This window comes from Notolepis coatsorum, assembly GCF_963971535.1.
Source record: "Notolepis coatsorum genome assembly, chromosome: 13".
NCBI lineage: Eukaryota > Metazoa > Chordata > Actinopteri > Aulopiformes > Paralepididae > Notolepis > Notolepis coatsorum.
The window spans coordinates 90,149,776-90,174,545 of record NC_140177.1 but is presented as its reverse complement, the minus strand read 5'-3'; the positions used below and the strand labels follow the sequence as shown (position 1 = coordinate 90,174,545).

At 42.5% G+C, this 24,770-nt stretch overlaps 1 protein-coding gene across 1 annotated transcript in view; it reads left to right on the top strand.

Moving 5' to 3' along the window:
• Positions 1-2,456: 2,456 nt before the first annotated feature.
• The window catches only part of LOC311239434 (calpain-1 catalytic subunit-like), a gene marked incomplete at its 5' end in the record, with an annotated part of 45,180 nt that continues 22,866 nt past the window's right edge, over positions 2,457-24,770 (top strand). Inside the window, 16 exons of the mRNA XM_084327739.1 lie at positions 2,457-2,690; positions 3,724-3,811; positions 8,176-8,288; positions 9,288-9,421; positions 10,115-10,295; positions 11,688-11,762; positions 11,847-11,932; positions 13,227-13,298; positions 13,827-13,990; positions 16,542-16,696; positions 21,204-21,406; positions 22,988-23,033; positions 23,433-23,495; positions 23,720-23,777; positions 23,975-24,030; positions 24,595-24,663. Of these exons, the coding sequence (XP_084183865.1) occupies positions 2,457-2,690; positions 3,724-3,811; positions 8,176-8,288; positions 9,288-9,421; positions 10,115-10,295; positions 11,688-11,762; positions 11,847-11,932; positions 13,227-13,298; positions 13,827-13,990; positions 16,542-16,696; positions 21,204-21,406; positions 22,988-23,033; positions 23,433-23,495; positions 23,720-23,777; positions 23,975-24,030; positions 24,595-24,663 (1,797 nt within the window). The remainder of the gene's footprint in view (positions 2,691-3,723; positions 3,812-8,175; positions 8,289-9,287; positions 9,422-10,114; positions 10,296-11,687; positions 11,763-11,846; positions 11,933-13,226; positions 13,299-13,826; positions 13,991-16,541; positions 16,697-21,203; positions 21,407-22,987; positions 23,034-23,432; positions 23,496-23,719; positions 23,778-23,974; positions 24,031-24,594; positions 24,664-24,770) is intronic.

Below are 24,770 nucleotides of genomic sequence, written 5' to 3'. Positions count from 1 at the left end.
ATGTATATACTCTGTCAGGATCTAGGGGTAACAGTACTGTATATTTGAATACCGTTTATGTCACAAATGTATCAGTACTAAATACCTATATGTCCCTATGCCATAAATGTCATGTATGTTGTGTATGTCATAAATGTCTATATGAATTGAAAATGGGGGACCCTGATGGAAACAAGACTAACGTCTTTCTCACGTCTGCATCCCCTTAACAATTGTATGTATTGAGCCGTACTGTATTGTACCCATTCTGCAATCTGTTAAATAAAGTTTTCATTCATTCATTCATTCACGCTTCCACCATAAAATCCTCAGTTTCCATCGGACAAGGAGAAGCAGAAGCACCCTCGTCTGGCTCCAGCAGCTCGCCAAAGCCAGGCCGTTCGCCCCTGCAGGCCACCCTCTTACGATGGGAACGAGCAGAGGCGAAGAGCTTGCGTCTCAGATCCTCCGCTACCAGAGGAGCCGTCAGCCTATCGGCCGACCGCCCCCCGGCGGGGAAACCAGAGCTGGAACTAGGCCATCTCACAGGAGACGGCCTTGGCTCAACAGCTCCTCGGAGAGGCAAACTCTCCACCGGACACCAATCGGGTACGTCTGACTGCCACGACCGCGGAGTCAGCGCAGCCCCACGACGCACGGCGGAGGCGGCAATGGAGAACCTTCGGTGAAGGGTGACGTTGCGAGCGCTCGAACCCCCTGAAGAAGACATTATAACTTTGCTTTTTTCTCTTAAATTGGTGAGAGAGAGAAAAAAACAAGAAACAATGTCAACGCAACTCCTAATTCCTTTCTTCAATATTTCAGCAGTCTCAAAGTGGTGTATACAGGCACTTGCCGTGAAAACTAAAGTATGGCCACACCCCTGCTTATGTAGAGGAGCGGATGGGGGTGTGGCCAGACAGATGAGGTGTGTAAAGGTGCATCTGAAAATGTATTCAGTGCTAATACTGATATGGAAGAGTATTACAGTATAACGCAGAGCGTCACTATACTCATATAACTATGGTTATATACTAGGGATGTCCGATATTATCGGCCTACCGATATTATCGGCCGATATCGGCATTAAAATGTGATTTCGGAAAATATCGGTATCGGTTTTCAAAAAAAATATAATTTTTTTTTCATTTATTTAACCTTTATTTACCCAGGCAAGCAAGTAAGAACAAATTCTGATTTTATTTATTGTCAAAAGTATGCATAATGTTGTGTTAATTCCACAACAAGAGATATGTAATGTTAATTACCTGAAATTATTCCGTTTTTGGGGGGGAGGGGGGGACCCTGCATATATCGGTATCGGTTGATATCGGTATCGGAAATTAAGAGTTGGACAATATCGGTATATCGGTATCGGTAAAAAAGCCAATATCGAGCATCCCTATTATATACATATCCGTACGTTCACTCAGTCAGCAGTAGACTAGTTCACTCACTCAGCAGTACGCTACTTCACTCAGTCAGCATTTATTTATTTGTATGTATTTTAGTGTATTGTAACCTATACTGATTCCTACTGTGTTTTAATTATTGTACTATGTTTTAATTATTGTTGTGCTCATGTCACCTGCCCCAGAGACTACAGTTGAAAATTAGCCAACTTGGCTAAACTGGCATATTTATAGTCAAATGTTCCTTAATATGCACTGTCTCTGTATTTTAAACCAATAAATACAAATACAAAATACAGTAGACTAGTTCACTCACTCAGCAGTAGGGTACTTATCTTTGTCTGATCTCGTTGTCTGATTTACAACTATACAGTAGGACAAAGTCATGTTCACAAATCTAATCCTGGTGCACAGGAATAATGTGGATTCTTAAAAATGGTTGGCATTCCCTTTTAAGTGGATTCTTAAAAATGGTTGGCATTCCCTTTTAAGTGGATTCTTAAAAATGGTTGGCATTCCCTTTTAAGTGGATTCTTAAAAATGGTTGGCATTCCCTTTGTGGTTGCAGGGCAGGTCTTACTGCAGGTGTAGCAGTTGTTGTGCAACACAGGAGGACATATAAAGCTCAGAGCCACTGGTGTTGCCTGTGTCGGTCTGTGCAGCTCCTTCTCCTGACCTGCAGAACAGCAGCTGGTGACGACTGGCCTTACAGGTCATTATTACATAGCTCTTATTCTGAAAAATAATCATTGATATATGTAGCTTGTATTCGGTTAAAACAGCTTTCATTTCTTTTAACGATACATTCTGATTGCATGAAATGTTATTGTATAATTCATTTTATTATTTATCAATTTGTCGTAATTATTTGCTAACATTCAATTACAAGTGTTTGTTTTCCCTGACTTAGATTTTTTGTTTGTTTTGTTTCTATCTGCAGATGGCTCCACTGTATTAACCACTGTCTAAATAAATCAAAACGGTAGTTTTTATTTTCAAAATGATTTCTCCCTGTCAGTTCCTCCCCTCTCGCCACAGACTCTCCCATCACAACAACCGAGCAGCATGGAACCTCCATCTTGCACGGACATCATCAACCTCCGCTACCCGGAGGGCAGCCTGGGCAGCCTCTCCAACCCGGAGAAGTTCAACGACCAGGACTACGAGCTGCTGAAGCAGTACCAGCTCAGCTGGGGGCACAACTTTGTGGACGAGTCCTTCCCCCCCGACAGCAACGCTCTGGGTGCCCTGGGCCTGTCCCAGCGGGAGCTGGATGAAGTGGAGTGGCTCAGACCAGATGTAAGCCCCCCCATCATAATCACACATCAACTCACTGCCACTTTACTTTACTGCCATTATTTTAGTTTACATTATATCAGTTTACTGCCATATCTATCATCTCACTGCCACTTTACTGCCATTATTGTATTATACTGCCATTATTTATTATTTATACTTACTATGTACCACTGCTGCTAAAATATTTGCACTAAGTTCTCTTTTACCTCTATATTTATTTCACTATACATTTTTAGCTACTGTTTATACTGTATATAGTCCTGTATATTGTGTGTACATCATGTCCCATATGTTACTTTATGTTTATAGTGTCCCATATGTTACTTTATGTTTATATTAGATCTTTTGTATATACACCGTGGGAAGGGGGAAACGAAATAAAATGTCTCTGTATGTCCTGCACATTACGAGAAGTGACAATAAAGCTGACTTTGACTTTGACTTTGATCATATCAAAACCAATAACTCCCTTCAAACACACATACTAAAAATGTCTGCTTCAAGGACAGATTTGTAGTCATTGATCTCTAAAAAACCATAACTCACTCATCCACAACACTTACATGCGTGTACACCACACAATTACACCAGTATATCCACTGTCTTTTATGTATTCTATTTTTTTTGTTATGTTATTTGTTATTTTTGTTTCCATTGTGATCTGTTCTTGACATGGTGCAGAACAAGAAACCTGCTGGAAATCAGTTTTTACCTGAGTCAGGCCAATACATTGTAAAGTTTTAAGCAAAATCTACAATGTTACTTTTAACTTTTCATGTATAAATAATGATTACATTTATTATATTATGAAATAAAATTAAGCTTACATACAGGGATGTAGTGGAGGGTAAACCCATCTAAACTCATTTCACCCACCTTTTTATTTGTAAAACACAGTCAATCAAGCTGATTTTCTATGTAAACGGGGTAGCTTGTTCACCGTTTAGTTTCATACAATGTATAGAAGGATTGTACTTTATTTGTACTTTATTACATCCAACAATCTCTTTCTCTGTGTGTATCTTGGTTTTAGGAAATCATGAAAGCCCAGTATATGACAAAGGACCCTTCTTTCATTGTCGAAGGGGCTTCAAGATTTGACTTTGGACAGGGAAGTGTGGGTAAGTTTGCTTATGTTATGATGATCTTGGACACTTTAGTCTGTATTTGTAATCATTAAGGTCCTCCCAAAGCTACAATGCCAATGATGACCCTGTGTTTTATTATAAATTCATCTTTATATGAAAGAGGAGAGGTGGACACACCCAGTGTCATTTTACACAGAAACCTGATTACAAGGTTCTATTTAGCTATTAAGGCTGCTGTCTTGGCCAGGTCTTTCTTACAAAATAGATTAATCTCAATGAGACTTTCCTGGTTAAATAGATGAACCTGTTAAAGGAAAACTCCAACATTTTGGGAAATTAGCTTATTTAACATCTTCCCTGGAGTTAGACAAGAAGATACATACCTTTTTTGTCTCTGTGCGTGCATTTAGCTTAGGGAACAGTCGATCTGTTAGCATAGCTTAGCTTCATCACTGGAAGTGAGTAGGGGCCGGAGCCTGGCGTTCCCTGACAGTGTATAGTTTGATTGATTGATTGAAAAGTTTATTAACAGATTGCAGAATACACTCCAAATACAACTCCAAAACGTTCATGTAAACATGTTGTGACCTGTGTATTCACCCCGTGGAGAAATAAAAAATAATTGAATTAGACAATTACGTTTTCATAAGCAAATATACTCGGAACAATTTTTTGCCCAACCACTCCTCTCTGAGCGCAGCCAGTGATTTCAACGTGTCGTCGTGATTGTTGACATTCTCATTCATTGAAAGGATCCGAACCGATTGAAGTTTATGGATACCATGACTTGAAATCCTCTTACCTTGACGATTAAAAGCCTCCCCAATTTAGAAAACAGTAATCCAATGGCTGGTATTGTTATACCGGATGCTCTGAGCTAACCGGAGCTCACACAGATCAGGATGGTAAAGCATATATAATGACTTCCTTTCTGGGGTTGTCAAAATAAAAGTGCGACGTTTATAGCAGCGGAAAATGTTTATTTTGTACATTATCTAACGTTAACACGAACCTAAACTAACGTTACAACTAACCTAAAGTTAGTTTAGGTTCGTGTTAAACGTTTCGGTAAATCTTAAAAACATCGGTAAAAATGAAAATATACACTTTGACTGCTGTTTTGATAGGGTTAAGGTATTTACTCTTGGCTACATTTGAAAAAGAAACACAACATTAACCTCTTAACATCCACATGTGGGCCCTCTTGAGGACGATTCGTGACGCGCCACTTTGTTGACCTCTAGCGGCTCAGATGTGCATTTCTTTTAATATATATAATTAAAGCCCTATTTGCCTGTCGATTGCCGTTCTAGGCGACAAAATTCGTTCAGCGGTTCTCGAGTTACATGCCGATATGTGAGGCGTGCGCCAAAGTACACGGCAGAGTCAGATCACTACCCCAGACTCCCGGGGCTCTAGCTCCGTCAATCATTTGGCGATCTCGAAAAACTTTGGACAGGGTTGTAGCCAATGAGTGTGGCTTTCCTAATACGGTCTGTATTGATCGATTTATGATAAAAACAGCAGGGTCCCCAGATTTGGGGACCCTACAGCTTAACAGGTAATAAAATAAAACTTTAAAAAACACATTTCTCAGATTAGCCTACAACGAAATGTAATGTGTTGACAAATGTATCGATTAACCGTCATGTATTTAAACAGATGTGTCATCTCTCAACACATGTGTAGCATGTGGTCATATACAACACACTGTATTGTTTCAACATGTATTTTTAGAGTATACTTGTGCAAGGCCAGATTAAGAATTCAGAGGCCTCTGGGCCAGATTCTTGTGGAGGCCCCCACACACACATACATGTGCACGCACGCACAGTGGCGTTTTTATATGTAAAACATTGGTGGGGCAGTCACTAACCAAGGCTACATACCAGGCAAACTACAGTAATCAAAATGACAGTAATCCTGCTACTGATGCGTTATAACAAGATACTGTATGCTGCACGCACCTCTCTCAATAAGCACAGATTTGATCCTATCGCTGTTCGTGTCTTCCCATAAAGCTGGATCCGTAACATTGTTCAACCAATCCTGGTTTTCATGTTCAAGCATCGCCGGCGGCGGGCTGTCATCATCGCGGCCTGCCTCATTCGTGTTGGTGATGGGGCTGGGCTGTGGAGATGCGGCGGGCGTAGGCGAATAGGTGGCAGCCACTGGTGGGCCGGCTGAACTAGAGGCTGCCGCTGCCGCTTCTCTGTCGCTAGCATCAATAACGTTAGCATTCTCGTCCTCTCTGCCCGCTGCGCCTGGCTCAGCCTCTTTAACGATGCTGCTACTAGTGTGCTAGCCAGGTTAGCCTTACCTGACGGGGTGAAAAAAGTTGAGATAGTCGGTATGCTTTGCCGAAGTAACGCGCTCTTTCTGTCCCTTTCCTGTTTAGATTTTAACTTAGCAGCTCCGCTTTCCCACCGTTTAACTTTTTTATCCATGTTTTTTGAGTCTCATATGATACAGTACTACTCGAGTCTTAGCCTACTTGATCAACTTGCAAGTGCAATTCTCGTGGTCAGTGGTCACCTGACCTGACCTGACAGTGACCCCTGGACCTGGACGTCAGTGTCACGTTGACTCAACGTCTCTCACCCCCTCATTATCAAACAATCAATCATATTTTTATTTGCAATACAATTTTTTTTTATAAAAATAGATAGAGATGGGATGATACTAGTAGTCACTATAGATGCTGCGAAAGTAAACGCTGGATCTGATTATATCTTTTCTTTTTTTTTCGTATTTTTTATTTTTGTTTACTAGTGTGTAGTGGAGGCCCCTAGTCACTAGGGGGAGCTCGAGGATATCCGCTATCAGCACTGGTGGGTCTCTGCTGTCTGTCATGATCCCAATCTGCCTCATTCGTGTCGGGGCTGGGATGTGGAGATGCGGGCGTGACAGCAGACTCTACATCTAGTCTTCTTCTTCTTCTTGTATATTTCCGGCGGACTACGCGTCTAGGCGTATTGTCGCCCTCCACAGGACAGAGGGAGCACTATAGATTTCCAGCCCTCCCTATACGTTTAGTCCAGGGGTCAGCAACCTTTACTATCAAAAGAGCCACTTTTCCCCCCTCCCACAAAATAAAATGCTCAGGGAGCCGCACAACCTTTTTACCCTTAAAATGAAGATAACACAGTGTATAACGTTTTATATATCCCCAAGCATACCCCACATTTAGCATAAAACGCCTGACAATTGCATACCCAAAGTAATTTGCGATTTATTATACTTTATACTTATTGCATTAATGGAATTATAAAGCAACAAAAAGAAAAGTTTTGACTTTTTATTGCTGTTTTTACCTGTTATAACAAAGGAAAACCTCAAACTCTTATGAAGAGGAGAAAAAATACTGGCTGTGTAGACCTATTTTTAAATAAAACACAGAAGAGGAGACAAAACACTGGTGTCTGTAGACCGACTTTGAAATAAAACCCTGAACTATTCAGCTATATTTGAGTCCTTCCCTTATTTGTGGAACATTTATAAAATTAAAAGTAGTCCACTTTAAAAAAAAGACTACCATGTGTAGACCTACTTTGAAATAAAACACAGAAAAGGAGAAAAAACACTGGCATCTGTAGACCTACTTTGAAATAAAACCCTGAACTATGCAGCTCTATTTGAGTCCTTCCCTTATTTGTGGAAAATAAATCAAATAAAAAGTAAATTTTTCGTTGTTCGCAAATTTCACACCACATATCAGGCATAGGCTACAGGTAAGCCTGCATTGTTAGTCGTGAAAGCAAATTAATCTGTCCACGCTGAATTAAACCCTCTATTTTCCTCAGACTTTCCTTTTTTTGGATTTATCCATGGTTAGCTTACTGGGGGGTCGGAAACTCAAGATTAGCCACTTGCAGACGACAGGGAGAGGCATGGGGTGTGACGTACTGTATATTTTAGTTGATGAAATATTTTTGTTGACTAAATATTTTAGTTGATGAAATATTTTTTCATTTCAGTGTCACAGTATGACACCGATCTCCAAAATAAGAGAAAAAAAAAGTAAAAAAAGAAAAAGTAAAAAATAAATAAATAATTGGAGGCCCCTTGTCACTAGAGGCCCACGGGCCGCGGCCCAAACGGCCCGGCCGTTAATCCGGCCCTGTACTTGTGGGGTGACCGTGAGTGGCTCACTTTCCTGCAAACACCTTACTTACTTACTTACTTACTTACTTACTTACTTACTTACTTACTTACTTACTTACTTACTTACTTACTTACTTACTTACTTACTTACTTACTTACTTACTTACTTACTTACTTACTTACTTACTTACTTACTTACTTACTTACTTACTTACTTACTTACTTACTTACTTACCTGTATCAAATATAGTATTAGCAGATCCTCCTCTCTCTGATACCTATACGTTCCTCAGGTAACTGCTGGTTTCTGGCTGCCATTGCGTCAATCACATTCCAAAAGGACTTGATGACCCAGGTCGTGCCTGAGCAAACCTTCAGCGACTATGCAGGGATATTCCACTTCAGGGTAAGAACTTCACAACCACATTGAACTATATGCTTTATGTAATGGCTTTTTGTTTGTAAACCAGGTAGTGTCTTCAACACGCACATCCAAAAGTGAATCCAGGATATAATTAGTTCAAATATAGGTTCATTAGAATAATCTTGAAAGGAACTGGGCAGAAACATCAAAATAAAGACTCCAATACTAATGTCTAATCTGGCACCTTCACCAAACATGTGACCTAGGCCTTCTCTGGCCTGGCCATTAAGCCACCTGAGACCTAAAAGGCCCTTGCCCCCCACCATCAATGTGCACTACCAAACTGTGGGTGCTATGGTGGGGTACATGCCTACAGAGGTACAAAGAACAAATGTAAATAAATAATAAATAAACTAAGAACACAACACATTGGCTGCAACATAGAAAACACGTCTTGTGAAGTTGCCGGTTAAACCTGACAATAGGATAAATTGACTCAGTTTAACTAGTAATTGACCATATTCACACAGTGGCCATTTTGCTCTTATGTCATGCTCAGGTTGGGTTCCTTTCCCCCCTCTTCCCCGGGGACACAGTGGAAAGCAATCCCAACCTAAGCATGACATAAAAGCAAAATGGCCACTGTGTGAATAATGGAGATAGTATGGAAATTAATGCCAAATAGCACTGCCAGGCTAGTGCCCAAAGTACTTAAAGATCCCCTCCACTTAAACGTGTTCTTCTAATGGTTAAATCCTCTTGGAGGCATGACTTTGACTTCACAGATTGTTATTTGAGCAGAATTTGACACAAGAGCGCTTTCCCCCCACATTGTTCCCATGGAGAGGGAGAGCTTACACCACGTCGGTGTGTGAGTGAATGGGTAAAATGTGAGGAACAAATTGTAAAGCGCTTTGGATAAAAAGCGCTATATAAATACAGCCATTTACCATTTACATACCATACGGGATGTCACAGGAATCTGACAGTGAGTACATGCTATTCAGTGTCATGATATCCTCCTCTCTCTGTTCGCATCAGTTCTGGAGGTTCGGAAAGTGGGTGGATGTTGTGATTGACGACTTGCTGCCGACGGTCAACAAGCAGCTGCTGTCTGTGCGCCACAAGACCGGGAACGAGTTCTGGGTTCCTCTGCTGGAGAAAGCGTACGCAAAGTATGTCCCCAGCTCACACATCCCAGTGACTCACACAACCACAGGAACAACAATAACTACAGTGATTATCAACTGTATTTTCTTATTCATAAATAAGTACATTTGGTCACACTTTACTTTATTGCTCCTGTACGACATTACAAGGTATCGTTAGTATATTATAAGCAATGAGTGTATCACAATTGAGTACCCCAGACAAAGAAGTAAGTAATAAATAATAAGTCTGTTTTAAGTTTTCAGAGGAACAATGTTTTCAAACTTTATTATCTAAAGATGGTAACTTAGTGTTCACTCATAGTTAAAGACAGTAGAGGTTGAGTACTTTCTTGAGATACATCTTTAGATTATCTTCACAACTGCAAATACATGGACTGTTAAAAAAACGTCAGTACAAGGGTTCAATTATTAATATGAAATTCCATAATATCAGTATAGAATGTCCAAAAACTCTGGGAATCGAGTGCTTTCTGGGACAACCATATACTGTAGCTAATAACATAATCATCAAGATAGTTACACCAGATACATTTTGACATAATGACATAATGCATTGTAGTGCACTTAACTATCCATGTTAAGAGCTTCAGAATATGGCATGCTTACATATTACACTCATGATCCTTCACAATACTCTTCAAGTAGTGTGTTCCCTCACACTATTCATTGACTGCCTGTGTTTTCCATCCCTGTCAGGGTGTGCGGTTCATACGCTGACATGAACTATGGCCTTCCATCGGAGGCCTTCAAGGACTTCAGTGGAGGAGTCCACATGACCTACAAGCTCAGGGAGTCCAACGCGGAGGACCTGTGGGTGGCACTCTCCAGAGCCACAAAATGCCAGTCTGTTATTGGCTGCTGGACGTCACCAAGAGGGGTAAGAACTTTATCACCATTAATCGTTCAATCGGGTAAGCAGCTTCGACACGCATGAGCATGGCGCAAAAGAAGGAATAATAATAATAACTTTATTTGTATAGCACCTTTCATACAGGGGATTGCAGTTCAAAGTGCTTTACATCAGTAAGAAATGAGACATAAAATCAGTGTAAAACAAGCAGCAAGAGCAAAGCATAAAGTGGGATAAAATAATGCAGATATATTAATCAAATCATGTCAGAACCTCACGTTCCAATAGGCTTCTGTAATCTGTTACAAAACATGATAAAGGTTATAGTATGCACCCAGTGGATAGTGGGGCGTAAAGATAAAAGTAAAAATAAGTAAAATAATATAGCAAGGTGTTAGATTTCGATCAATCAGCCAGTATCACCTCTTCATCTGTTGGCTTGTGTTATCACCTCTGTATCCGTTGACTCTGCGTTGTGTTTAATCTCTCCGACATCTCCTCATACTGGCTGTACAATCTTTGTCATTCCCCTTTAATGCAATCCGTAATCATAATAATTCACCACCTTCGTAAGAATTCGACACTTGACAGCGTAATACGTTTCATGGAAAACGGGGTTTATTCCATAAACAAAAGCCTCGTAATCAGATGGAACCCAATTCTGTATTGTCCTTGAAAAGTCTTTGGAAGAAAACTAAATTCATTATTCTATCGTCTCTGAGCACAGATGCTCTTTTGCTGTTTAGTCCAATGGTGGCTAAGGCCTTGTTGTTAGCCAAAACCCTTCTCCCGTTAGCCGAAGCTAATGATGATGTGTCATCTCCCCTCCCCCACCGGCAAGGGCGAGGGAGGGATGAAAAATCTCTGATCCACGTCCGCTCGTGTCAGCTTCGTGTCTAAATCTTCTCTTAGTCTGCCCTTACCCGGAAGAAACCTTATTTATATGATCTTCGTCATAGCAACGACGGGCCCGCCCCCTTTCCTCGTTACTATGTGACGCTGCCATGGCAATGGCTTTCAACCTTTAACACACATTAAAACGTCTGTTTCATTAATGTCAAAACTCTCTCTCTGCCCATTCTGCCTGCTGCTGTTCTTATCAGTTTGTTATGTGCTGATGGAATGCAGACACCCTCCTCGCTGCTACAACACTGACTGATTCTCTCTACCGTCCTCCTCCTCCATGTACACCTACCTTTCTGACCTAGCACAGTTAGATGCTGTCACCCACCGATATATATATATATATACATTATATGCATATAGAAAAACATAGACATCCTTCATTGGGTAAAATGAGCAGACATATAAAATCACAGTTTTTCACATTAGGATATAACATGAATGCAGCATGCGGAAGATAACTTTGACGCTCATTCTAACAGTGTTATTACGTGATTTTACGTGTGCGTGTTTCAGGAGACGTCAGCCAACACCGTGGCTCATACCGGACTGGTGGACGCGCACGCCTACGCTGTCACGGCGATACGTGAGGTACTCGTGCCATGCAAAATACATATTCTTCATATTCCACATACCTTTTGTTTGCATTACTAAGTGGCAGTTTGCACTTCACAGGTTAGGCTTGACACTATTCAAGTGAAGCTGGTTCGACTGATGAACCCTTGGGGCAAGCAGGAGTGGAATGGAGACTGGAGTGACAGGTATATGGCAGCTTTTTTGACAAATGTATTCCGAACAGTAATCATGCTCTTGGCTTGAAAGGGCCCTCAGCTATTCTTATGGTAATTAGATGGTTGGTACACTGTGGTTCTGTCATTAATATACTCCATGATTAAAAGGGGCACTTCGCCAAAAAAACACTGCTGATTTATTTTGCACATAATCTCACACACATCCAAACACTCTAAACAGTTTTGCACACATTAATTTAGCTTGACAGCTATTGAGAGTCAATTAGTTTGAATATGGCCACCAGCTGATGTCATCAGGGATCCATGAAATGATGTAGATGAATAAAATAGCAATACCTTGTCTTATAGGGACTGTTATACTTGCATTGAGCTGTAGTTAACACAACACAAAGATTCAAATGTCCCTAATGACATCACTGGTAGCCATATTAATTTATGAATTACTCTCAATAACTGTCAAACTAAATGAATGTGCGCAAAATAGTTTTTTGGCGAAGTGCCTTAAAGGGGAACTCCAACATTTTGGGAAATTAGCTTATTTAACATCTTCCCTGGAGTTAGACAAGAAGATACATACCTTTTTTGTCTCTGTGCGTGCATTTTAGCTTTGGGAATAGACGCTCCGTTAGCATAGCTTAGCTTCATCACTGGAAGTGAGGCAGGACAGTAGCAAGGTCTGACATTGACCAAATTTGATATGCATGACCTTGGTGGGCTCTAGGTCAACTCCTGAAAAGGGGGTCAATGTCAGACCTTGCAATCAAAAGTTAGGGGGCGCACTGAAATTATGGCAAGGGTTATTAGCCCCCTAACTTTTGATTGCAAAGTCTGACATTGACCCCCTTTTCAGGAGTTGACCTAGAGCCCACCAAGGTCATGCATATCAAGTTTGGTCAATGTCAGACCTTGCAATACACTGTAAGGCACTGTAAGGCTACTGTCCTGCCTCACTTCCAGTGATGAAGCTAAGCTATGCTAACGGAGCGTCTATTCCCAAAGCTAAAATGCACGCACAGAGACAAAAAAGGTATGTATCTTCTTGTCTAACTCCAGGGAAGATGTTAAATAAGCTAATTTCCCAAAATGTTGGAGTTCCCCTTTAAGATGATTGAGGTGTAGACTGTATTATCCCCATAAAGCAAGTGTAAAAACGACTTACTTTTACAAAAAGGTATCATTGATGGTAATTGTCATTTGTGTTCACTAGTCCAGGCTATTCACCACTGACAACACCAGACAACGCCAGAGCTGCGGGTTTCATTCTTGTCCCTACTGACCTGAGTCTAAATGATCTAATCCATAGGTCAAGCTGGTGGAACGCACTCAGCAAGGAGGACCGCGAAACGCGCCACGAGCGGAATGATGGAGAATTCTGGTAAATAATGACAGAAACGAGGACTATTTTTATTTATTTATTGTTTTACATATGGCTAAAGGCTATATAGAACATATTGTATGTAAGGTCAGGATCTCAAATTCTTCTCACGCCTTTTTTTCTGCTCCAATAATGATTTCCCGCACCGCTTTGCATTGCTCTGTATGTATTAGTATTTGTTTCACTGTCTGTCCCTCTCTTTCCTCTCCACTGGCTATTTGCGTCTGTATTATTAGAAGTGGGAATACATCTGTGACTGTTTTGATTTTAACTTTAAAAGTAAAGTAAAATTTAAATGAAGTAGCACTCAACCCAACTCAACTCAACTCAACTCAACTCAACTCAACTCAACTCAACTCAACTCAACTCAACTCAACCCAACTCAATCCAACTCAACTCAACTCAACCCAACTCAATCCAACTCAACTCAACTCAACTCAACTCAACTCAACTCAACTCAACTCAACTCAACTCAACTCAACTCAACTCAACTATTAAATTGTCTCCCTATGTGTCTGTGTCTGTCAGGATGTCCTTGGAGGACTATTGTCGCTACTTTGCTAACATGGACATCTGCTGTGAGAACCCTAACTTCATAGATGGGGACGTGACCTGCCAGTGGAAGTGTATGATCTACGACGGCCGCTGGGTGGCCGGGAGGACCGCTGGCGGCTGCCTCAACTACACTACAAGTGGGATGGGCTCCTTTCCTACAACTAGTTTCTTTAAAATGATGTGTCAAATCAGTTAGGAAGTGTTAGGAAATATTGTCTGTTTCCACTTCCTTCCTTTCCTTTGTCTATAATTTCTATTAGCTGGATTCTGAGAGTTGTGAGTGTGATGCATTTTGGTACTTCCGAGTTAGAGGCCTGGCTAATTAAGCTTGATTGAAGACTGTAAAGAAGAGATCTGGCGCTCTGGTGGAGGGGGCTGACTCCAGACCAGTAGAAAACTGGAGCTCTGGTAGAGGGGGCTGACTCCAGACCAGTAGAAAACTGGAGCTCTGGTAGAGGGGGCTGACTCCAGACCAGTAGAAAACTGGAGCTCTGGTAGAGGGGGCTGACTCCAGACCAGTAGAGAGCTGGAGCTCTGGTAGAGGGGGCTGACTCCAGACCAGTAGAGAGCTGGAGCTCTGGTGGAGGGGGCTGACTCCAGACCAGTAGAGAGCTGACTCTAGACCAGTAGAGAGCTGGAGCTCTGGTGGAGGGGGCTGACTCCAGACCAGTAGGATGCTGACTCCAGACCAGTAGAGAGCTGGAGCTCTGGTAGAGGGGGCTGACTCCAGACCAGTAGAAAACTGGAGCTCTGGTAGAGGGGGCTGACTCCAGACCAGTAGAATGCTGACTCCAGACCAGTAGAGAGCTGGAGCTCTGGTAGAGGGGGCTGACTCCAGACCAGTAGAAAACTGGAGCTCTGGTAGAGGGGGCTGACTCCAGACCAGTAGAAAACTGGAGCTCTGGTAGAGGGGGCTGACTCCAGACCAGTAGAGAGCTGGAGCTCTGGTAGAGGGGGCTGACTCCAGACCAGTAGGATGCTGACTCCAGACCAGTAGAGAGCTGGAGCTCTGGTAGAGGGGGCTGACTCCAGACCAGTAGAGAGCTGACTCTAGACCAGTAGAGAGCTGGAGCTCTGGTGGAGGGGGCTGACTCCAGACCAGTAGAGAGCTGACTCTAGACCAGTAGAGAGCTGGAGCTCTGGTGGATGGGGGCTGACTCCAGACCAGTAGGGGGCTGATTCCAGACCAGTAGGGGGCTAGAGCTCTGGTAGAGGGTGCTGACTCCAGACCAGTAGAGAGCTGGAGCTCTGGTGGAGGGTGCTGACTCCAGACCAGTAGGATGCTGACTCCAGACCAGTAGAGAGCTGGAGCTCTGGTAGAGGGTGCTGACTCCAGACCAGTAGGGTGCTGACTCCAGACCAGTAGAGAGCTGGAGCTCTGGTGGAGAGTGCTGACTCCAGACCAGTAGAGAGCTGGAGCTCTGGTAGAGGGGGCTGACTCCAGACCAGTAGGGGGCTGACTCCAGACCAGTAGGATGCTGACTCCAGACCAGTAGAGAGCTGACTCCAGACCAGTAGAGAACTGGAGCTCTGGTGGAGGGTGCTGACTCCAGACCAGTAGGATGCTGACTCCAGACCAGTAGGATGCTGACTCCAGACCAGTAGAGAGCTGGAGCTCTGGTAGAGGGGGCTGACTCCAGACCAGTAGGGTGCTGACTCCAGACCAGTAGAGAGCTGGAGCTCTGGTGGAGAGTGCTGACTCCAGACCAGTAGAGAGCTGGAGCTCTGGTGGAGGGTGCTGACTCCGGACCAGTAGGGTGCTGACTCCGGACCAGTAGGATGCCGACTCCATACCAGTAGAGAGCTAGAGCTCTGGGAGCTCAGAAGGCCTCATGGAAGACATCCTTTTTGTTAAAACTCTACACAGAGTGGTTTAATCACCTTCATATTGGACTCTGTTTAGAACCAGCCCTCTCACCATTCTAAAACCCTTGAACTTCTTCTAATGAGGCTTGGGCTCTTGTCTCACCAGGGCAACGCCAGAGCTGGCCAGAGACAATCTGCTGAACCATCCTCCTCTCAGGTTCATCCAGCCAATAACCTTTATTTTCATTGTACCTTCTATCACTCCAAGTTAGGGTTAGATGGGTTACAGTACACCCTAGGCTAATCTGTAACAGGAAGACTCTTATAATGACAAATGGTTATATAGTTGTGTTTGGCAATATAGGCTCTGCTCCTATCCTGTAAGCCGGCATGTAGATAATATGATAGAATAGATTGATGCAGGTGGAGACTGGGGTGGTGGAGGCAGTTTTTACAAATGCCACTGTGCAGACATGCATTGAATAGTGAGTGGCATTGAACAGCTTAAAGGGGCACTTCACCAAAGAAAACCAATGCTGATTTATTTTGCACATAATCTCACACACGTCCAAAAACTCTAAACAGTTTTGCACACATTCCTTTATTTTGACGGTTATTTTTTAGAGTAAATAATATGGCCACACCACCAGTGATGTCGTTGTGGGCATTGGATCTTGTCTTATAGGGACTGCTACCTTATAATTTAATTGAGCTGCAATCAACACAACACAAGGAAATGTGTGTCAAATGTGTGCAAAGCTGTTTTGAGTTTCTTTTCGATGCGTGTTGAGATTATGTTCAAAGATTTTTCTTTTGTGAAGTGGCCCTTATTTAAATGGACTGCCCCCAGTTGAACATATGTTCTAAACTCACCCTCTCCAGCCTTCTGGAAGAATCCTCAGTATCGTATCACAGTGAAGGCACTGGAGGAGGAGAAGGAGGGGGATGAGAACATCCTGCTGTCACTGCTCCAGAAGCCCGACCAACGCAACAGGAAGAAGATGAGATACAGCGCCATTGGTCTCACCATCTACGAGGTGGGTGCTGACATCATTGTCCCCTCTGATTATCCTCTTCTTTTTTTATTTTGTATTCACCAATCACTATACTACAGTGAACCACTATAGTAAGTAAACATACAGTATATTGTACAGTATGTGATATTTCTGTGGTAAAATGACAGGAATACTAACATTCAACCAGTAATGTGCAGTGAGGTCATTGGATGGGTAGGCATTGAGCTAAGCATGCAATACAGTAGTCAATTAATGCAGCAGCCAGGGCTCAAATCATAACGCATGCATATAAAATATCTATAAAGTCAATCAAATAGCCTTTGTCAAAACTGTAAAATGTGTCTTTATTTCATAATCTGCCTATGTCAACATATAACTACGCACATTATAGTCTACACACACGAGAGAGAGAGAGAGAGAGAGAGAGAGAGAGAGAGAGAGAGAAAGAGAGAGAGAGAGAGAGAGAGATTTTATTTTTTTATTTTAGAAAAACATTTATTTACATAATTCTCATTACAATGTACAATGTGTATGTCAGTACAATTAAACAACTAACTACACATTATATCGGGCAACATGTGTCCCCATCACACTTAAAACCACATGAGATCTCACAATAAAAAACAATGCTAAAATACACCTGTCCTTCTGCAACACAACAAAAAAACATTGAAGGTCCACCCAAACAAAAAAAGTATCCATACAACACATAATATGTCATCAAGAACAACATATGAGCAACCCAAAAGGGTCCCGTCAGTCCATTTGTGTCAGTTTTTATCCAGCTCATGAAAAAAAAGATCCCCTTCATCAGGACCTTCCGTTCCACCGAAATAAACCTGCAACAGGTATTGTTCCCCGACGCTCCGCGCTTCAGTCCAATCGTCCAGACAGACCCTGTTGTGACAGGCCGTCCTCAGCCCCAATAAAGAAGCCACTTCCTCTGACCCGGCTACATTCACAACATCTTTCAGTGTCATTGTCCCAACTGCTTGCAGACACTGTCCAAGCCCAGGTCTACTCCCTTCCCGAATGTCCAGCCGGGCTCCACACATCAGAAGCTCCATTATCATGGTAACATTATATTATCCAGTTTTCTGAGCTTCTGCACAATTTTCCTCAGTCTAAAAACTTCCTGGGAAGTGTACCCCCCATTGTTCTTCAACCTCATTTGAGTCCTTGCTGAAAAAATAAACATCTCTAAATCTTCAAAAAAATCTTCCACTTTGACACTTCTCAAATTTTTTGTTGTGTGCAGGAACTTTTGTATCTGCCTGACTGCATAACATTTTTTTCCGTTGTGAATCAGACACTTGAGAAGCATTTGGGAACTTATCTTCCTCAACACTTGAGATGTCATCCCCCCATTGTTTTTCAATCTCACCCCATTGCTTTTCAACCTCATCCTCGTCCATGCTGGACTGAGAGGAACCTGTGTCTTCTACACCCTCCTGACTCTCTTTGACCAAACTTGTCAATCCTTTCTTATCCTGAGAGCCCACCCCTCCATCACTTCCCACCACGCCATCCACTGTCTGACTGTGTACATTGTCCACCACATTCAAATGTTCCCCTATTACTTCACTTGTCATATTTTTTTTATTTATTTTGTTACCCTGACGCGGTGTCGGGCTTGGGGGGACAAAAAAAACTCTGCTCTCCCCTGTTACCTCGCCACTTGTTGAAAGGGGGACAGCATCTCTGATTCCCACCTCCTTACCTACACAACCACTGGTTGAGGGGGGAACAGCGTCTCCCACCCCTCCCTCCTCTGTACCTGCACCACCCGCACCACCCCCTGTTACCCCACAGTCGCCACTAGTTGAGGGGGGGGCAGCTTCGCTCACTCCTCCCTCCTCTGTACCAAGGCTCTGCTCCGTACCTGCTACACCGGTTCTGTGGCCCTGCATCTGGACACCATCCGCTGTGCTACTGACGGTCCGCAAAGGGCCACTGTTTACAGTGCTGACGGTCTGCAACGGGACGCTTATTGCTTATTGCCAGCGGAGGAGTGCTACCGAGTGCTTCCGCGTTTTCCCTGATTGGCTGCGACACGCCCCGCGGCAGGTGCGGCAGCCGCAGAGCGGAGCGGCAGAGTTTGGGGCATTATGTAGCCGTAATCCGCAATGATTTTCATTCGAAGCTCACCTGGCAGTGCTGCGGTCCTGCGGTCCTGCGGTCCTGCGGTCCGTTGGTGACAAGTTCGAATCCCATCAATTTTTTATTTTAATTTTCTTTTAACGTGTATTCTTTCGCCGGTTAAGGTTAGGCATGGTTAAGGTTAAGGTTAGGCATTGTTTCGGAGTTGGTTAAGGTTAGAAGGGTTAAGTTTAGGCGCTGTTAAGGAGCTGGTTAAGGTTAGAGTTTGTCTTAGAGAATGGCAATAGACAGCCTATTTCCGCACTGCCGCTCTCTTGCGCTGCCGCGGTCACATGGCATTCTTGCACTCTTCCGCTGGCAATAAGCTACACGCCAACGGGACACTATTGTTGTCACTGCCCTCAACTCTGCGCTGCCACACTCCGAGCTCTCCCCTCTCTACACCTGCACTACGCGCAGCTTCGACTGGGATCACCGTCCCCGCTGCACTACGCGCAGCTTCGACTGGGATCACCGTCCCCGCTGCACTGCGCGCAGGCTGAGACTGTGCGTCTCTCCCCTCTTCCCTCACACATTCTCGGATTAAATGTCCCTCTTCCCCGCATCTGAAACATCTTGAGTTTCCAGAGTTCACAAAAACGACGTAATCAAAATCATCAACTCTTAATTTTAAAACCAAATCAATCTCTTCTCTGTTGTTCTTGAGAATCATTAAAACTTGGCGTCTATGTGACACAACATGTTTTAACAACGGAGATTTGCATCCAGATGACAGTTTTCTTATCGGGGAAATTATCCTCCCATATCTTGCAAGTTGATTTATCAGTACTTCGTCACTTATGAACGGCGGGATGTTATTTATATTAATCCTTCTGCCTGGTGTGGAGAGAGGCTCCACTTTAATAAACACATCCTCGACATTGATTCCTGATTCAACAACCGAGTGCACCTTCTCAAGGCAGTCTAGGAAAATAACAACTCCACCATTCATCCTCGCGGCTGATTTCACACTTTTATGTCCAACGACTTTACCTATTGCCAAGCTGCAATCCTCTACGGACACATTAGAAGCATTAATCTTTACACCATGCTTCCTGCTCATTTTGGCAAACTCCATACTGGCGTCTGACGTCAGCCAGCAAACCAGCCTGGCCGATGCGACTGCCAAACAAACAAAACACTCCCACTTAACCCTATACACACCAAAAAACACACAGCAACCCAACACAACACTACAATACAATATCCCATAAACAAATTAACAAAATAGACAGATAAAGATAGAAAAAAACTCACTACACCTTCAATCTCCAACCTCTCCAATCTCTCCAATCTCATTCCCAGCATGCACTGAGAGAGAGAGAGAGAGAGAGAGAGAGAGAGAGAGAGAGAGAGAGAGAGAGAGAGAGAGAGAGAGAGAGAGAGAGAGAGAGAGAGAGAGAGAGAGAGAGAGAGAGAGAGGTGTCAATGCACCACAATTTCAGCACCATCACATTATAACAGGCACGAAGCCAATGGGGGTGTGGGTGGGGGGGGGGGGGGGCAGGGCACTTACTTTATTTGTAGATGTCCATGCGTCTATCCTTCTGAACGACGATGCTGGTCACTTTATTGTAGAGGTCCTTGTCTGGTGCATTCTTTAGTTTCACAAGTCTCTCCTTTTCAATGGAAATCATAGTCAAAGAAATTAAAGCCTGTCCTGTTCCATTCTATTACGGCTGTAGGTCTTGATGCGTTTTAATACTGAAAAGGTCATCTCCACAGACGCTGTGTTAGCCGTTATAGTTAAGACCAGCTTCAATAGCTTTGTGGCCTGAGGCACTGTCTCCTGCAGGTCACTGTGAGAACAGACTGTGCATGTGCAAAACTACCAAGCCGTTGGCTTTCACTTCACATGACAGATAGAGGCACAAGCAGACTCTGCCTCAGCCTCTCAGCCAGAATTCAGCTACTGTATAGCGTTGGGAGCAAGCTCTCCTGGTTCCAGGGCATGTTAACCCTTTCACTACCACACTACAAAAGGTTAACCCTTTCACTACCACACTACAGATGGTTACACATCGTTACACCACCATCCCTTCCTTGTCTGTCTTTTCTCATCGTTTGTATAAAACTATTTTGACATTTCGCTATGTTTTTATCTTAACAGGTTCCGGCAGAGGTGAGCATAAATGAACACACCAAATTCATCATCCACTGCTAAAATAATCGACATTCATTATATGTGAACATATATGAAGTGTGGATTATTTAATCAAATAAATAAATATAATAAATAATACACATAATTGATACAATTCTTGTGTCAGACATATACATAAAAGCACCCCCGCACTATACATACTGTACAGTATACACGTGGACACACATACACACATAATTCACGAACGTATTTGGAAGTGTGAACTTTGCTACACTCTGTGTCCAGACACCGAAAGGGCGTCTCGGGGCCTCCTTCTTCGAGAACAACTGGCCCAGAAAGTACTCCAAGGTTTACACGTACGACCGGGAGCTCATCGAGCTGCACTACCTGAAGCCCGGGGAGTACCTGATCATCCCCTCCACCCTGAGGCCCAACAAGACGGCCGACTTCGTCCTCACCGTCTACTCCAAGGCTGAGAACGTCATGGAGTGAGGCTCTGCTTTATTGACCCATTACACACAACGCAGGCTGCCGTCTCAATACTCAAGAGTTTTATTTGTCACATACACAAGACATGTCGTGAAATGAAGGTGGCCATGCCTGCCTCGATTGTGCAAAAATACACTAATAAAATGGAATAATAAAATAGAATAGACATGATAAAAAGTAATAAGAATAAAATACAATGCTATAAGCTTAAGAAATAAAGGTAATGAGTACTATATACAATAATGTACAAATATACAGTTATGTATATTTGCCAAGGGTTTTGGACCACACCTAGAGTCCTATGTATAAAACACACTCTCTCAACTTACTTATTCAAGACACTTTGTTCTATTACTTTTTTTTTTCAACTAAACTAGTCCATACCCGGGTATGTGGTGTCATAACTATTCCTCTCGCCCAGCCTGTTTGACTCCAACTTGCATAATTGAAGGTTATTGCCTTCCTGACAGTTTATGAAGGAATGTTGCCACTCCGCATAGTCAAGAGTCATATTCCACTCTTGCTCAGATTGATAAGGTCAAGCCATTGAGGAGAAAAATGGATTTCAGACTGACAGAGTTTTCTTCACTTTATAGTAGAATATGAAGTACTACTGTTTAGTTCTAAAAATAGAAGTAAAATAACTGTTTTGGTACGTACAAATATTGATGGTTGGTCCGACATGAACTCCTATAGTGGTAGGTAGCTGCACTAAAAAAGTGAATGTGCTTCGAAAGAGAAATATCCCTTTAAAGTCAACATGTTAGTATAGTTTGGTTTGTCACAAATACATCAGGAGGGTTGATGTTTTCTAGGTTAGGTAATGTAACGTTATTGGTTGAAATGGTTAAAGGAACACTCCAACATTTTGGGAAATACACTTATTTGCAAATGCAATTTCATCTCTTTGCCTCAGTTTTGGAGTTGTTGGAAGTTGCATTTCTTCACTTTTGACCAGCTAGGCTAGCTGCTCCTACTGCTTCCAGTCCTTGTGCTGAGCTAGGCTAGCTGCTCCCTACTGCTTCCAGTCCTTGTGCTGAGCTAGGCTAGCTGCTCCCTACTGCTTCCAGTCCTTGTGCTGAGCTAGGCTAGCTGCTCCCTACTGCTTCCAGTCCTTGTGCTGAGCTAGGCTAGCTGCACCCTACTGCTTCCAGTCCTTGTGCTGAGCTAGGCTAGCTGGTCCCTACTGCTTCCAGTCCTTGTGCTGAGCAGGCTAGCATGTACCCGGACTTCTCCCTTGGGGCTACTGGACACACAGAGATGAAATTGATATCAATCTTCTAATCTGACTATGGGGGAGATGACAAATAAGTGTATTTCTTACAATTGTGGAGTATTCCTTTAAGTTTAGGCAAACCAACTAGCTATGTGCATATTTTGAGAACATCACTATGTATTGTTTAAATTTGACATCAATTTAAGAACGGAAATGAGCCGCCATGTTGGCTGATGTATTCATTGGTACAAACATGTCAAAATTGGAAGTTTAAAACATGAGCAGGCAAGTGTCTTTTCTATGAATCTATTAATTTATTCTAATTCTAATCTAATCTAATTAATCTATACTTCTCTTCACCCAGGGACAACTCTGAGGAGCGTACAGAAATTGAAATTCCCACGGTTACGGTAAGGAGTGAAAGAGGAAGTGGAGAAATGGGTAATATAGGACACCACCGCCTCCACTATAGTGCCTGGCTGACTCTATCCTCCATCTACAACTGTGGATTCTGAAGCTCTGAATTTGTGTTAAAGGCCCGACAATGATATTTCAAAACTTTTAGATTCACAAATGAGAATTCCCCATTTGGAAAATCTCACAACTCTAGTATTACAAAAAAGTATTCCTGACATTAAATTAAAACTCATCATGGATTATATTTGCTGAAGTTATTAATTATTTTAAAATACCATTGCTCACAAAATAATTATAGGGATTAACTATTTGTCATTTTAATTATAAAAAGAAAAGCTAAATTAATCTCTGGTTTCTTGGCGTAAAACCTTTAATTTGCTCTCTTCTTCCAGCCAACTGAGGACACCGATGACATGAATCACACCCACGCAATGTTCAAACGCTATGCTGATCAGGTGAGCTCTCTCTCTCTCTCTCTCTCTCTCTCTCTCTCTCTCTCTCTCTCTCTCTCTCTCTCTCTCTCTCTCTCTCTCTCTCTCTCTTTCTCTATCTCTCTCTCTCTCTCCATTCATCCTTTAATTTATCTGCTTCAACATAGCAAGTCACTCTGAATAAAGTCTTAATTCAAATAAGATGAAAGAATAATAGTGTGTTTCTTTCACTGTCTGGCTGTCATTAGAATGAGGACCTAAGTGGACGACAACTCCAGAAGCTCCTGAATGAAAACTTCCCTCATGGTGCGTCAAGCTTAATAATTATCACTTTGATTCTACCCAGAGTGAAAATATTGACATACTGTATCAATTGACATTAATAACAATTTACAATTTATTATATAAATAGTCATAAGTAAGATGTAGTAAAAACAAAAGTGACTTAAAAATAATTTCATCATCTTTTACAACCAGAACTGCTTTCTTTGCTCTTTTCACAGGAAGTACAAAGGGCTTTGGGCTGGACACCTGCAGAAGCATGGTGGCATTAATGGATGTATCCTGATATGGTCTTGACTCTGTATACTGTACTTTTATTCACAATATGTTAACTTACAAATTAAGTTACAGGTTATGTGCATCATAACCTGTAGCAGGAGAGGAGGAGATGACAACAATTCAGATGATGGGTCTCCATGTGTCCCAAAACCTCTCCAAAGTGTCCCCAAACCTCTCCAAAGTGTCACAAAAGCCTCTCCAAACATCTCCAATGTGGCCAAATAGGACTGATGATGTCGAATCACTTATGTAACACTAAAACACACCAAAAACATTTTGACAACTCCAATACACACACAACAAAGACTGCATGTTTCCAATCAAGAAAGTGAAAGTCTTTGTTCTCACTGCGTGTGTGCAGGCCGTCTGTGTTTTGTTCATGCATGCTGGATATAAAGTAGCATAAGACCACCTGCATATTTAAACACTCATATTAACGAACCCACATATTAATTTCATTGGCAAGAAGCCTAGTTTTTTTTACCCCTCCCCCTTGCTGAGCAAGAGCAGCTGTGGGATCTTCCTTTTTTCCAAGTCTGTTGACATCCTTAACATTCTAAAGACCAACCGGAACGGGAGGATGACCTTCTCCGAGTTCCTGACTCTCTGGAAGCAGTTTGAGTATTTCACGGTACCATACACAAATACTACTGACACGAGCTTGGTGTTTGAATGATTTGAAATGAATCACATTTGGATCTGTGAAAATTGGGAGTTTGACATGTCTCTGCATTTACT